Source organism: Falco biarmicus, chromosome 4 (assembly GCF_023638135.1).
Source record: "Falco biarmicus isolate bFalBia1 chromosome 4, bFalBia1.pri, whole genome shotgun sequence".
In the NCBI taxonomy this organism is placed as follows: Eukaryota; Metazoa; Chordata; class Aves; order Falconiformes; family Falconidae; genus Falco; species Falco biarmicus.
In genome coordinates, this window is record NC_079291.1 from 78716766 (window position 1) to 78732978 (window position 16213).

Below are 16213 nucleotides of genomic sequence, written 5' to 3' on the forward strand. Positions count from 1 at the left end.
AATTCAGAAATTGATAAATAGAGCAATAAAAATTAATAGTAAATCTGGGGCCCGTTCCTGCAAAGAACCAAGATGCAGAGCCCACTGCAGAGGCTCGGACCCGTCCGTGCCGTGGGTGTGCTGTGGCTGGGAGCTGCGCGCGGCCGGACCACGGCATCTGGCTCGCTCTCCTCACTGCCCTCCATCAGCGGGTCCCCAGATCCTCTCAGCTTGCTCCTGATCCATCCACAGGGAGCACCAAGGGGGCAACCACCAGCATTCTGGCTTTTCTTGTGCCATAAACATAACTGATGGAGCTCGACACAAAAATGCATTCTGCTAACAAGCATCACCCAGTCTACGTGACACAATTAAATAGAATTTTATTTTCAATAAATATACAATCTGCATCATACCAGACAATACACTGTGAAAAAATAAAATGTACAGAAGCAACCAACAGGACAGCTTGACTGTAGCTAAGTTCACTTGGTGACCTGGAGAACTACCTGGGTTAACACACACAACACAGAAAGAGCCACTGCAGTCTGTGAGAGAATTAAAGTTGTGGATTTTGGGTCTTCTTAACCGCAAAAGTCCCTGCAGCAGGTTTCTTTTGCACAACACAGGTTTGAAAAGACATGAGCTGGCTTTCCCAGTACAAATGCTATTGGAAATGTTTACTTGGCTACATTATCACTGTATCTACTTGACGCACACAGACTGCTATCGAGAGTGGCAGGTCTCACCGCTGACGTGACACTGGGTCCGTTTGACACGGGGCCCCACGGCCACGCGCGTGCCCCAGCACACAAATGCACGCGTACGTACCAACAGGAGCTTAATTCTGTTAAAACTAGTACAAGGACAAAACTGGAGTCAGAGTCGATTTCACCACAGGTTCTACCATTTAAAAAAATATTCTAGCCTAATTACCACGTTCACCAACGAGAGCACACGGGGACTTATATCTCCGAGAGGATGAGCCATGGATTTGGGCTGGAAAGACAGTGGAGGCAACTCCCAACTCCTCCACCCGCTCAGCACTTGCCACGGCACCTCCACGCGCAGCCCACGCCGCCTGGCCACGCGCTCCGCCGCGCGGGATGCAAACAGCCGAGCGGTGCCAGCTGCGAGCGGCAAGAGGGCCAGCCGAACGGGCCACTGGTGGCCCCGGGGGAACGGCCAGGACCCTGGGGGGGGGACACGGTTCACAGAGGCCAGCGCGGCCGGTTGGGTGCCGGCAGCTGCTTCAATCCAATGGAGCTGCTGTGGGGTGTGTGTAGGGTGTGAGGTGGGGTGTTTCAGTCGGTGGTTTATTTTTTTCCCTCGCCCGCCTGCTTGATCTGGCTGCTATTAGTCCTGCACCTCATGTTACCTCCAGCGACGCCGGAGAGACGCGGTCACACTCCTCCCGGGACCGCAGACTGTGCCACTGCTCCACGGCCGTCCGGTGCGCGTTCAGCATTCGGCGCCAGTGGTTGGACTCGGGGGCGCCCGTCGAGTACTGCCCGATCACGATCCTCCCAATGAAGTCGTTGCTGCTCTTCACGTTGTGCCCATACACTGGCAAGAGAAGAAACAGAGACAGGTCAAGGCAAAAGCATCACTCGCCCCCCCAGAGCCATGCCCACGTGTCCTGCAAATGTCCCCTCATGCAGCACGCCAGCCTTCTGGGTGTGCAGCTCAGCACCTCAGAAACGTTAGAAACCCCTCATCAGGAGTCTGGAAGGAATAAGGTAAATACTACAGACTGAAACACAATTCAAACAGGACATAACTCTGCAGTCAGGATGGTATTTAGCCAGAACAGGTGAAGTAGAAACACAGAATGGTTTGGGTTGGAAGGGACCTGAACGATCATCCAGTTCCACCCCGCTGCCACGGGCTGGGATGCCTCCCACTAGCGCAGGCTGCTCCCAGCCCCATCCGACCGGCCTCGAAGCAGAATTACATCATGTAAAGACATGGCCAAAGCTCTGCCTCAGCACAGGGCAATGCTGACAGCAGCCAAGCAGCCCACACCTGGGTAAACGGAGAAGCAGCATCTCGAACTGTTCTCCTCCGAATGCAAGTGTAATTAATGAACAGTTCCAGCGCTAATCGACAGCCTTCCCGACTCGGAGACACGAATCACACATATACAGGCTGTCAGCAGGATGTTTATACAGAAATGATTTGCCATAATTATCACTGCAGCTACTCGTTAAGAGTCCAGGAAAGCAACCGAGGGAGAGACATCAACCCAACACCCCGTCCTTTGGATTAGCCCAGTCTCCTGGAACAAAAGATCGCAGACGGCAGCAAACTCTAATGATGGGCCTGATCCCAGGAAAGGCTGCACACTCCCACCGGACAGGAGGGAAACCACTGTGTGTTCCACGGATTGAAGCCCTGCCTTGCGCTCATTAGGAAGTTGAACAAAAAGTCTGTGCAAGCTGAAGCCAGGATATCCGCAGGCGCTGGCTGGAATATTAAGGATTAATAAACCTCCTCAGGAAAGAGAGGGGTTTTTAAGAACAAATGTCTGCAGGGGCTCCAAATCCACCCAGGCTTGTGCAGCCAGAGCAAGTTCCAAGGGGGGAGCACAGCCTGGCACGGGGCCGGGAGCCTGGCACAGAGCTGGGAGCCTGGCATGGGGCCAAGCGCTGCTGCCACTGCCCCTGCCAGCAGCACCAGCGCTCCCGGGCTGCTGGAAACCAGTGCTGGCAGCAGCAAAGTCACATTTGGGATCCCTCATGGCAGCATCCCCTGATGCATCACCCTTCCAGGCAGGCAGGACACTGAGCTCTAAACACTCAACCTGGCTTTTAGCCACACATCCTCATCCAGGCTGCATATTTCCCAGCAAAATATACCCCACCACGAATTAATATTATTTTAAGATACTGCTCTGTGCCTCTACGACCTCTCCATGCTCTGCGAAGGCTGGATCCCACCAGCTACTGCACCAGCTCTCTCCAGCTACTTGCTCTGAGTGACCAAGTCCCACCTGCCAGCGCAGTCCCCAAATCAGGCTGTGCAAGGTTACATCTTGCTGTATACCTTCAGACAGCTCTGACACACACAGCTTATGGGCAGAGAAGCTTCTGCTCATCAAATTACCTGGGGATATTTTTGGTAATGGCAAACGTTCAAATGTCTAAATCATTTTTCCAAGTAATTGCACTAAAAAAAAAAAAAAATACCCTGAAACCCAGGGCACTGCAAGTCTATCTCCAAATGACAGTTAAAAATGAACTGGGGTACACCACCCCATTAGGAAGACTGCATCTCTTCTGCTTGTCGCCACCAGTTATCCAGGGGTGATGCCATCAGCTCTCTGCCACTGTCAAGAGGCCAGGCTGGTGTTATTTGCAAAGGCCACTTTCTGAGGATGCAGTGAAGACTTTTAAGCCATCCATCTCCAACTAGTATACAGCTTGTCAGAGTTATGAACGAGTTGTTCTACAAGGCGATGGATCACAAGTGTAGCTAGCATGACTATGCTAAATGTCCTCCTATGATTATGCTAGAGAAATCAAATATCATGATAAAATCACACAGAAGTACCCCCAAACCAAATGCCTCCCAAAATTTTAATTTTTTTTTTTCTCCCTTTTCCTTCTTTTTTTTTCCAGAATGAAAGAAGATGAAGCCTAATCCTGGGAGACAATACCAAGTAATTTAAACCAAGAAGTCTTAAAGGCTATCAAATAATCACAGGATAAATTAACAGTGGGGAAGTACCCCAGGCATACCAATTTTTTTAAAATAATCCATGTCAGCACTGCAAAATGAGTAGGTGTGCTAAATGCACCTGCTATTTTACTGTTGATCCAAGTATTCTGAATTTTTGTAAAGCATTTTGCTAATCTCATTGTGTCAGGTAATTAGCATGTTAACGCCTTTAGGGTAATTAATGGGCAAGCGTTGTTGCTTCTGTTAAGTAGTTTAGACAGCACAGAAGTAGACTTATTGCTGAAGAACAGGGAAAACATTTTCCAAGGCCAAATGCTTACTGACACACAGACCGTAAGAGGCGGCACTAGATCTGACCTCAGGTTTACAAACTGGCAGCTTCACAGCAGCAGCCTTTCAAACTGATAAAGAGATCTTTCTGTGCCAAAAATTCAGCTTCACTCATCAGTTCACGAGCCTTGAAAATGCAAGGACATACCTTTCTCAGAGGCTAAGTGCTTTATCTCACTCTTAAAATGGCCAGTGTTTGCTGAGCAAATCTGCCGATGGTTGAGCTGCACAGAGCTGCTGCGTGGACCTTACCCAGGAGAAGGTGCTAAAGGTGTGGAAATAAGCTCTTTGCTCACATTCAGGAGCACAGTTTTCCCCATTGCTGTCATGGGTTGTTCCAAGGACAGCTTGGAAAGGAAAACCGTGGGAGCCCCGAGCCCAGGTGGGATGCTGGAAGCAGAGGCTGGCTGTGTGGCTGCGCTCCGCCGTTCCACACCGTGGGTGCCCGTCCTGGCGCAGGGACAGCGAGTGGCTCTGCCCGGCTCCTTCCTCTGCTGCAGCAACCGCTTCCCTTCTCAAACCCATTAGGAATCATTTCGCTGAACACCAAAAAGCACGCACCAGCTGTTAGGCTTATTACACCCATCACACTCATGTCTGACACTTCAGTCTGCTCCGAAGCCCGGCAGAGGCAGTTACCATCACAGACCCCATGTGCACCGCTCAGGTACCCACCAGCGCTGGCGGGGGCTCAGGCACCATCCCAAAGGGACAACTTTTCAAGACACAAGGTGAGCTGCACACTGCTCCAGAGCTGAGCCTGCCCTGGCTGGAAGGGGACCTGCGGATGCAGCAGGCACCAGCAGGGAGACCTGGCAGCCCCCCAGCAGGAAAGCCCGCAGAGCCTGGGGTGGGGGTGGCTCTGCCAGAGCCCCTCACCTTTTTGCCCACACGTGTGCAACCCACATACCACAGCTACAGTCTCACCTGCAGCGGAGCCAACTCCACAGCAGCTCACGTCTTCAGCCGGGGGAGGAAAAAAGCTCCTGCTCCTTCCCTTCCACAACAGGCAGGGGTAGAGCAGCCCCCCAGACGCAGCCCACAGCACAGCAGCTGAGTGCTGTGCCATACTGAGCCCACCTTATGGTACAAGCAACCCAGTGTATTCCCTGATGTCTGAGCATCCCCTTCCAGGGTCTGAAAGGAGCTCTGCGTGGATTTCAGATTAAATCTGCTCTTGGCCACAAAAAACTCCATGGAGCTGCTCAGAAGCAGAAAATGAGGTAATTATCATTTGGGGGTTTCAGCCTGACCCAGCCTCTGGTTATGGGCAGGTAGACGCTGCTTTCCATTTCAGAAACCTATTTTCCTGACAGGAACTACACACCTGATCTCATGAGCTCTTTTTCCACCATCGCAGTAATTTACACAATAGCAACATTCATTTCCAGGCCAACACTGAGCAAAAAGCAATTAAGGAAGCAGAGGTCAAACCAATTCCTTCTGCATCTGCTCTTTACTGAGGGATGCATTTGGAAACAGAAAGGCTTCTTTTAAAAAAAATAATAATCTCTTTATAATAGAAATGCTGAAATATAAAAGAAAAATGGATCCACTTATGTCCATTAAAAAGGTTGCATTCTTGAGGACAAGTAATGTGATGTAAATAAAACATTTTCATGTTATATACTTATTGATGCAGCGCTCCTAAATGATCCATATCAGACTGATGGGGGCCGGGATGCTACACAAAATTCAAAATTTTCCTTCTGGGTAGGGGCCCATGTCCCCTGTGGGGCACAGGGAGGGGCTGGGTCACCCCCCCAGCCTGGCTGCCATGCATTGCACAGCCCAGAGCTGCACCCCAGCAGCAGCAGGGGCTGCCATGGATGCACTGGGACTTGGAGCTCCAACATCTCGCTCCAGGTGCAACTCCAGCCTGAGCTCTCCCTTGCCTCCCACCAACCTCAGCCACGTGGAATTGCCCTTGGCCAGCTGGCAGTTTCACATGTTGCTCTGTAATCTGGCACTTGCCTCTGACCCATGAGTTGCCTGGGTGGCATCAGCCCTGGCACCAGATCCAGCCAAAACACCCTTGACCTTCCCCTCTGGGACCTGCAAAATGCGCACCTGTGAAGAGCACCGCTGCAAAGTACTTGTGGTTTATGAGTTATGTGCAACAGTAAAATTTAAGTTGGTATTTCAGATACTAATTCATCCTTCGATTGTAGCAGCCTTGAAATGACCAGGCAGGAGCACTAATTCAGAAAATTTCCTTAAGCTAACTTCAAGGCTATCAGTACTATTTATATGATGGGGGACAAGCTTCACGCAGAAGCACCTTGCTCAGCTGCAGCCACAAAGCATCTGCAAATCCTGAAAGCTCTCTGCCAGCCAGACGTGCCCAGCAGTTACTCAGCAGTTACTACGGTGCTGCACCACTGAGTGCAGCCACACAGCACCTCTCCTGCTGCCTCTCCAGAGGGTCAGGCAGAGAAATCTGGGCACACCGGAGCAGGTTAGAGCTCCTGCACTAGTATTTTAACTCTCCTTCAGTTGGCTACATCAGCCACCTGCAATGCAATTAAAACCATTTAACTCAGAAAGGAGGAAAATGAGCAGGAACGTGCCTCTGTTTTTTGTCTGCCTTCTTACTCAGGGCAGACATCAAGCAGAACATCTTCACCCAGGTTTATATCAGGTTGCCAGTAGCTTATTTGCAGCACAGCATCCACCACACTCTAAGAAATTGCTCCCAAAGTTGTTTTCTTTTTAAGTGCGATTTGGTTGCATCCTGCACATTTTAAATGCCTTAAACAGCAGAGCACCCCTCGTGTGGCTCTCGCTCATCCCTCTGACACGCTGTTGCAGCAGCACAGGCCAGCTGGCACGATCACAGAGCCAGCCTGATCATGGAGCACAGAAACCCCCGAGGGAATTAGAGGTCCTTGCCCTTTTCCTTTCCACTACAGGATAGAGCTACTCAATCCAAAATCCAAATACTAGAGGGCTAAAATCCCGCTTAGTTTTTATAGCTGGTCTAGAGGAGAATATTGGGTGCCTGGGTGAATCATCAGGCATGGAAGTCATTAAAAAAAATCCTCCCCACTATTACATACCTGCAATTGCTGTTGCCACAGCCTATACAAGTTTCATCGGATACCCTTGGCCCACCAGACTAGGAACTGAATAAATACCTACACTGTAAATATTCTTACTGCAAGGGCTTTGCAGCACAGGCACAGCCACCCCTGCAGCCCCGCACATGCCTGCACCCCTGCAGCCACACTTGCTGGTGGCATGCTGAGCTGCAAACCCCACACCCAGAAACCTTCACCCACCAGTGTCCTGCTCCAGCGGCCACGCTGTGCCCATATGCATCCCAGGGGGAAAGGGAAAAACAAGCCAAGACATACCGGAGGCTGCACACAGGCAGTTGAGCAGCAGAGTCCTCCTGAGGACACAGGTCTCAGGACCACAATCCTGTTAGCACTGACCCATCAACACCCCCTGCACTTCCCCACTTTAGCCTCAGGGCTTGGTCTCAGACAGAGCCCTATTTCACATGCGTGCACCTAAAGGATGGTGCCCGTCCCCCATCCTTTGCAGGCAGAAGCCAGTGCCCAGTCTTTTCCGTGCTGGGTGCTGAGCTCTGCTGTCAGCTAGTGGGTCTGAGCTGTCAGGTTAAGCAGGTCTGAAAACTACTTCAGAATTGCTTGACATCAATATTAAAGAGCTGTTTAGCACAAAGAGGGTGCTGCTAGGAAAGGGCAGCAGCAGGACTAATGACGCAGACTGCGAAGGTCACAGGTACGGACCCAATTCTGCCCTTGCTCCTTGAGCGTGGCCCATAATATTTAGTAGAGAAGAAAGAAAAGCACAGGAGAAGATGCAGTGGTTTCACATTTATCAATTTAATCTGCATCAGGCTCTGATGCACACATAAAATGCACTTTCCAGCATCTCCTCTGTGAGGCTGCTCCCTGCAGCGTCTGCGCCTGCCCAGCTCCAGAGGGAATCGGACCGCTTGAGCGCATGGCTGAATCCTGGCCATGGACAGACCCGCTGCAGCTCCAGCATCCAACTGCTGCTCCAGGTGGGAGAACACTCCCACAGCAAGGAAATTCCCTTTGGAGAACCATTTACTTCCTCGCCATCTTGCCAGGGCAGCCCCTGTGCTCTGGCTGGGGCAGCCTGGTGGGGGACCCTGTGGATGCTAATCGGGGTCTGGCCTCACATAGAGAAGTCCTGCAGGGGGGAGCAGGGGAGACACAAATGCACAAGCAGGTCTTGCAGAGATCTCAAGGATACGCAGGGATGACAGCCCATGAAGTTATCTCATCAGGAGAAACTGAAATAATGGACTGGATGCATCTACTGCAACAGCCTGGAGGATATTGAATAGGAGTATCTACAGCTGGGTTTTGGCTTCTTCCACCTCCAATTCCTTTTTTTTTTTTTTTTTTAATTGCATCTTAATTCTCTGCACTATGAGCCCCAGATCCAACAAAGCACAGGAATGGTTTCACATGTACTCATGCCCCTCACACGAACAGGCTCCAACACCGGTGCTGTACAGCACCAGTAACAAAGGCAAGGATGGTTCATGCGTCCCCTTCAACCATCACAGGGCCAGGCACAGGCGTTTCATCTCCAGATACCACTCTCCTGCCACCAAGATTTTTCCTCGTTTGATACACAGAAAGATGACGGCCTTGTGAGACGTTTGAACAACTTTTTTCACCAGGGCGTGAGCCAAACCACATAAACACCAAGGTCAAGAGAGTCATCATGCTGCTTAAATTAATGGGCTTGGCACCATGAGCAGGTGCTGATGATCAGCCTGGAGAGAGGAGGGTTTGCTCCTTTCTTTAGGAGAAAAAGATTCCTAAGAATACTAGAGAGCTCCACAACAAGCAGCTTCTGTCATGTCTGCAGCGAGGTACAGTCAATAACTGAGCCAGTCCACTTGAAGAATCTAATTTTGCCCTCTAAGCAAGGAACAGACTGGCTCAGGAAGCATCAGCATCTTGTTGCTCTCACCAGGATTAATAGCATCTCACTCCTCATTAAAGCAGCGAGTCTGCTGCAAAAAGCCAAAATCCATCCCTGGAGCATCTTCCCTGAGGGACTCCAAGCCAGGATCGTGGCAGGACCCCACTCAGCACCTCCAGCCGACCCTTGCTGCCTGCCCTGCTGGCACCTGTTCCATGGTGACAAGCAGCACCAGCACAGAGACTGGGAAGCCTCAGATGGAGGATGGAGAGCAAGGGGGACCTTCCCTTCCTGAGAGGGGGTCTGAAGCCCATGCATCGTACCCGCTGCAGGGAGGCTCTGCCAGGCAGGTGGTCTCCAGGAGGCCAGGGTCTCCCGCTGCCAGCACACCTCCCCGTGCACCCCAAGAGCAGGAGCTGTCCTCACAGCACTCGCTGGTCACCTCGCGTGGCCACAGGACCTCAAGCAAAGCAGCCGGGAGCATGGGAGGTGCCAGCCGGGAGCACTCCACTCCCCCCAACCCCAGCACCGACCATATGGTGTCCGGTGCATAAATACATGAAGTATTTGATAACACCAGACACGAAGGCCAAACGCTGATTTAAATTAAACAGGTATAAATCCCCAGAAAATCCAGGGCTGACATCAATATTTTTTACTTTTTCTCCACTTCAGCCAAGACAGGATTACACAGGTTTAAACACAGATTAGATTCTGCTTCTGAGCTCCAGACATGTGGAATATACAGACAGTCCAATACTTCAGAAGCACACATCTAATAGACAACAAGAAACAATTTTCTAGCAGCAAGTTGCCTAATTATCTATCCATCTAAGAGACATTACAGTCTTGATAATTTTTCAAAACAGAAACCACTTCTTCCTTCTGCATTCCAGCATGGGAAAAAACCTATAGTTTCATTTGCCTCATATATTAGAGGAGATATCTTTTCCCCCCACATATGTGTGCAAAAGAAAAAGTGCCTGAATACTTTTTTTGTGGGAAATTAAAAGGGACAGGAGAAAGAAGAGACAAGCATCTGAAACAGCAAGTCAGGATGTGGATGTGTAACGACCCCAAACACATGGCGGTTTCCATCCCTGCAAAACAGGCACCTAAAGCTGATGCTGGCATTTGAAGGTCATGCTTTCGCACAGGCAGGCAAATCAAAATTCAGGTGTATTTCTGGAGAAGCCTGAGGCCAAAACCATTATCAGACTTCAACCTGCTCAGTTAATTAGGGCATTTGGAAATCAGCCTGGTAATTGAAAAAATACCACTGAAAAGCCTCACTGGCCCTACATCCCATTCACAGAGAACTTTTATAAATCCCATGCAGTGCAGGCAAACACCTGAAGAATCACCTGATCTCCAACATCTACACCAGTCTGACCACCAGAGCTGAGGGGGCAAAAGCAAACAGTTTTAAGATCTGAGGAGCTTCAACCTTCTCAACCAGGTCTCGAGCTGCCTGGAGGCTCAGCTTTAGGACTCCCCCAGAATGAATCCCAGCGAGTTTTGCTCCCAGCTGCGATGGGTCAGTGGGTCTGAGCTGTAAGCCTTTAGCACAGCACCTCCCGCACTGCCTGACCCGGACTCGCTGGGAAAGCGGGATTCTGGAGCGGATGGCCACCTTCAGCTTTGGTCCATCCCCATACACCCTCTTCTTCCAGGTCAGGGCTGCTCTCCTCCCCAACATCCCCACCACCAATGACTGCCCCAGAAACTCTGTCATCTGAATCCAGAGCACCCCAAAACAGTTTCTATCAAAACATCTAAAAAGTGTTCATTAGACAACATGCAAACCCAAACTGGTCTGTGCCAGAGCATCTCCAGCATCCCTGGGGTGAGGAGCAGGCCAGAGCTGTGCTCACCAGGGGCTGCCCATGCCACTAGCAACCATTTATTCTAGATACAGAAACATCCCAAAACATCCACCTCCAACAAGAAGTCCAGATTTCAGGGAAGACCCAATTCCTCAGAATTTCAAGGAAGACCCAATTCATCTCCTCTCAAGCTGCAACACCACAGAAAAAATGAATATACTCAAACATGTAGTATTTCTTCAAAAATAAAGTTTCAGTGAAAGCAAACTGAACTACCCAGAACCGCATCAATTAGCAACATCCACCAACAATGACTTTTTTCCCCTTTAAAAATTCAAACTTCATTAAACAGTCCTTAAATTTTCCCAGAGGCCAAGGAAAAGGGAAAATGAGCCAACAAAGGAACCAGGTATATTGCTACTGAACGGCAATCTGTTATTTTAATCAAGTACTGCCTATTAACTGGAAGTTAATAAGAGTCCTGGGATAAAGCACCGAAGTGATCTGGGGGGCTGCAGACAGGCGTTGTTACAGCAGTGGGTGCACGAGATGCCTGATGGTGCTGTCAGCGCCTCTGCCAGAGCCGTGGAAACCACGTGTACGGGTGTGCAACCCCTCACTGTGCAACAATGCTCCCTTGGGAACTCAAATACTTAACATAAGAAATAAAATAAAAAAAACTTTATAGATTATTAATACAGACGTGGTCCGTTTTTAAACCACACTGAAAAGCGAAGAGAATCATTTAAAATCCTGCAAATGGCTCAGAGGAGAGTGCCTCTGAGCTGCATCTTCAGCCAGTGCTTGTGATGAAGATCTCACCAGCTGTCATGCACATAGCGAGGCTGATCCCTCCATCAACAAGCAAACCTTGCTCCAGCCTGCTTTCCTCCCCTGGGCACAGTGTCCTGTCCTGTGGGAGCCATGGCCACCTTTCACATGAGTCCCATCGCCGCTCTCCATCAGAGACACCATCAGCCCTGACATTTGTCCCAGCTGCAGCTGCGCCCTCAGCCAGAGCAGCCAGCACAGCAGGCTTTCCCTCTGCCCTTGCACAGACGGCACAAAGATTTTTCCCTCTTTGGGGACCCTGCTTGCTTCACAAGCCCTAAAGATTCTGTCATGTAAACACGTACAAGAGCATATTTAGATGGAGAAAGACACCCACAACCACCGCAGGACCTCGGGGAGATATATATTCCCTAACTGAGTGCTGAACGTTTTATTTTTTTTACAGTAAGTGATCTAAAGATGTTAACGAGTCACCAAGATGCGGTTTGCCCTGCAGTGCTGGTGGTTTTTATTGGGCCATCTGGGCTTTACTGCAAGGCAAACAGCATTACCAACGATCGTTATTAACAACATTATAATCATTAACGGAACACCACAGTGCTCGGATTTCAGGTATCGTCTCACCTCCTGCTGTACAGCCCAGGCTTTCTGAAGGTTAGGCAGGGTTTTAGAGGACAGCCTGCCCAAAATCCAGCAGCAGGGAGAGCACGGTGTCCCCAGGTGCCAGCACCTAGCCCTCTGAGCACAGAGGCTGCAGTCACACCTCAGATACCCTTTCTGCTTGGAGATGACCTTGGGCAGCGGCTGACAGCCCTGCTGGCCGGCCAAACTCCACCTTCCTCTTACCATGGGACAAAGAATAATTAATGCCTTTGTTCACAGGTACACATGGATAGGAGAACATACTGTCTTTTAAAGCCCAACCCATTTCTCTGCAGGAGGTGAACCCAGGACTTGCTTGTGCTCAAGCCCAAGATGGCACATGGGGGATGTACGTCAGGTTGCCAAAAACCAGAAAGCGTGAAAAAGAACCACCCAAACCCATGCACTTCTGTTACAGTATGTATACAGATGCTCACGACCTAGACAACATGTTTGATACGGTAAATGAGAATCAAACATCATCTCCACTAGCTGTTGGCTCACTCATCATCTTTTTTCTGTCGGGACATGAGACTTGTTACAAGGATCAGCCACTTTCCTGGTTCCAGCCTCTTTTGGTGAGAAGCTGTGAACAGACGATACTTGAAGCAGCGATCCTGACCCAGGAAGTCTCCTCCTGGAGAGGACAGCTCCGCTTGAGCTCACCCCACCTCATTTTAGCTACTAAACTAGGCCATGTGAGTTAGTGACAGCTCCAGTAAGCATCTGAGCTTGGAACGAGGGAAAGCAGCAAGACAGCTTGTACAAGGTGTCCTGCACCAATGTGAAGGGAAATGCCAGTAATTTAGCATTGAATCCTGGTATGCCTAAGGAAGAGGAAAGATCTAAGAACCAGCCCAACCCTCCCAAATCCTGGCTAAGGCAGAGCTCACCCTGTGCACCCCATCCTGGAAGCACCCACTGCCCATCTCCTAGTCCAGCTGCACTCCAACCCTGCGTTCGGTCCAAGCCCAGCTCTCCAGAGCACCCCCGGGAAAGCAGGGAGCAGAACAGCGCTCTGCAGAAAGCCATCCGTCCGCAGCGCGTGCACACGCAGTCCTTGCCAGAGGCACAGCAAAACACCGCATCAATTCTTCCTACGGCGCGCTAAACCCAGAGAGTTTGATTCAAGATGCACAGGAGAAAAACCCACGGGAGGAGGGAGGGGAAATAAATCCTACTTTGCCTAAATAGTGCCTTACTTCACAGTGTGGTACCAGCCACAGAGAGAGAGTCAGGAGCCTCAGCTATAGGGACTGGCACAGCTCCACCGCTTCCCAGTGAAGCCCAGCCAACGTAAAGACAGCTGCAGACTGGGTCCAAAATACAAAGCCACAAAAAAGGTTCCTTTCAATTATTGAAGATATACTCACTTTTGGCCCCCCTGACTGCTTTTGCAGCATTCCCTCCATGGAAAGCATCACCACCCACCCTTCAAATGGCATTATTTTCCTTTTCTATTGGACTTTAACTCAACAGCAAATTTAATTAACTGGCCTAATGGACTAGAGCTGTGGATTGAAAAAAAAATAAGAAATAAAAATCAACTCCCATAAAACATACAACAGAAAGAACCACCACTGCAGCAAAAAATAAAAAAGCAAGTCAAAACAAAAAAAAACAAACCTAGAGAAAAAAAATGTGACTTGTGCTCCTGCTTTGCAGAGATACAAACTAATAAAAAGATCCTCACGTGAGGTATGGCTTCTCCATGCTGGCAACCATTTGCTCTTTATTGTCTTTTAACAGAAGATCCCAAAGCCGTTTACAAGCTTTTAAGCTGTGCAATACCCTAACGTGCCAAGGTGGCAGCTAGATGGAGAATACCAGCATCCCTGTCCCAGAACTTCAGCCAAGCTGCACGCCGATCCTCATTGCAGTAAAACCTCACAGACACACACAAGAAGAACCTGGTGCCACACTCCCTGCTGGGGACATGCTTCCACCAACATCCAGGGCACCTCCATCACTCAGGTGAACACTGAATGTGGCTCAGCATCTTCACCACCACCATGTCCCCTGAACCACCTCACCGCCGTGGCACCGCAGATGTCCACATAGGAGCCCGGCTTCACAGGTCCTCGCAACAAGACGGGCTCTTGGCTCCTCTAAGAGGAGGCAGCGCAGGCACCAAAGCCGCAGCAGACTGTACACACGACGTGACGAACAACTCCAGCTCCAGCTGTATATTGACTATACAATATATCCAACAACCACATCTCAAACAGAGTCCTGACCTGTGGCCTGACCCCAGCAAATGCAGCAAGTCCAGCGATGCCCGCAGCAGCGCTGCGCCGGAGCCACACGTCACCCTCCAGTCCCAGGGCAGCCACAAGACCCTGGCCCCGCTGCTCCTCTGAAAAGCTCTGCATGCTTCTCCCCAGCTCTGGAGCTGCTGCCGACATTTCTGACCTGGGGTTATTTATTGCACTGTTCAAAGCAAACAATACGTCACTTAGAAAGTGAAGCACCACTCAACAGGCATGCCACTGACATCCAACAGCATTACACAGGATTATAAATCCGCTAACTTCCCATCGACTTCTTTGAGAATGCATCCATTTGCATAGGAAAAAAAATAATCAGGCATCCACTCATTAATGCTAGCCTCATCAGCCACAGCGAGGAGCGGCGCATCACCCTCACCCTTCTGGCCGACAGAGCTGCCGCAGTTTGCCTTTCCTTCTTCTATTACAAAAAAGGGGAAAACAAAGAGGAGAGTATTTCACGCCTGTCACAAGATCACCTGATGGAACTTTCCAAGAACAAATTCATCATTGCACATGCAAAGTACAGTCAGGATGACGTGCATGCAAAGCAGTGATTAATTATAGAGTTTTCGCTGAGGAAATTTCTGAGCATGAAGGGCAAAATTTAAATTGCTGATCAGCATCGCTTTTGTTATAACGTGTTTGGAAACAAACTAATGGGTTGGAATTAGGCTCCTTGTACGGGCTTTGACACCTCTATCTGCCATGTAAGAAATTTTTTAAAAAAATAATTCACAATATGTTCTTTCAGATGCAGATTCCTTTCACTTCATTGGAAGATGGCAAGTCATGGGTGGAAAGTTGCCAAAAACTGTGTGTGAAGTGCAGGAGCCCAGCACAGCGGAGGAGCGTGGGGCCCGCCGCCAGCCCCTGCACCGCTCTGGGGCGAGGATGTCCGACCCCGCTCCCTCTGGTGCCCCAGTCCACAGTGCAGGGAGGGTGGACCAAGCCATGCCACAGCAGGGAAACCCACCACCTCCTGGGGTCCCTGCCGCCCTGCCTGAGACCCCCCCGCTGTGGAAAGGCACAGAAGGCACTGGCCACAGTGGGTCCCCAGCCAGGGACTCGTCCTGTGCTCCACTGCTCCTGCTCTGACGAGCACGCCTAACCGCCGAGCTCCAGGCTGTTCTCCCCAGAGAACAGAAGCAACAGATTCAGAAATCATTTAAGAATTCCTATCCCAGCCAAATTTCCCCAGCAGTGACAAAGGTCTTGAGTAAGGTCAGCTCTGGGACTCCTCCTGGCCACAGCCTGCGCGGCCAGTGCCGTGATCCCCAGCCGTGCCACGCGGCGCTTGGCACCGAGCCCCAGCCCTGCACAAAGGCACAAACCAACCTGCTCACAGAGCAGGTGATGCCAGCAGCAGACACCGACAGCAGCAGCATCTCACCACTAAATGATGTCGAGTACCAGCAATTATCTTTGCCAGTGTCTGGGCTCACTCAGTCCTTCCCTCTCACCCTTCTGATGCCTGACTCCACGCCGCAGCCGGGTGCCGCTGAGAGGTGGTTAATGCCTCCCCCTCCTCTGCACAAAAGCATTCCCAATGGCACCAATTAAGCACAGGACCAACGAGGTGCGCTCCCAGCCCACTCCGGTCATCAGGAATGCCAGGAACAGCTTCCGCACAGGACAGAGCGCTAATTAAGCTTCCCTGGAGACTCAAGCCATTGTCACCCCTTGCAGGGTGGCCACGGGGGACACCGTCCCACACAGGCTCATCCGCACACCCACCCACAGCTGCCGCTTTGTTTACCT

At 50.5% G+C, this 16213-nt stretch overlaps 1 protein-coding gene across 1 annotated transcript in view; it reads right to left on the bottom strand.

Moving 5' to 3' along the window:
- Nucleotides 1-341: 341 nt before the first annotated feature.
- SYT17 (synaptotagmin 17) overlaps nucleotides 342-16213 on the bottom strand; it is a 39077-nt gene continuing 23205 nt past the window's right edge. The window contains exon 8 of the mRNA XM_056338478.1: nucleotides 342-1545. Within this exon, the coding sequence (XP_056194453.1) occupies nucleotides 1349-1545 (197 nt within the window). The 3' untranslated portion in view covers nucleotides 342-1348. The remainder of the gene's footprint in view (nucleotides 1546-16213) is intronic.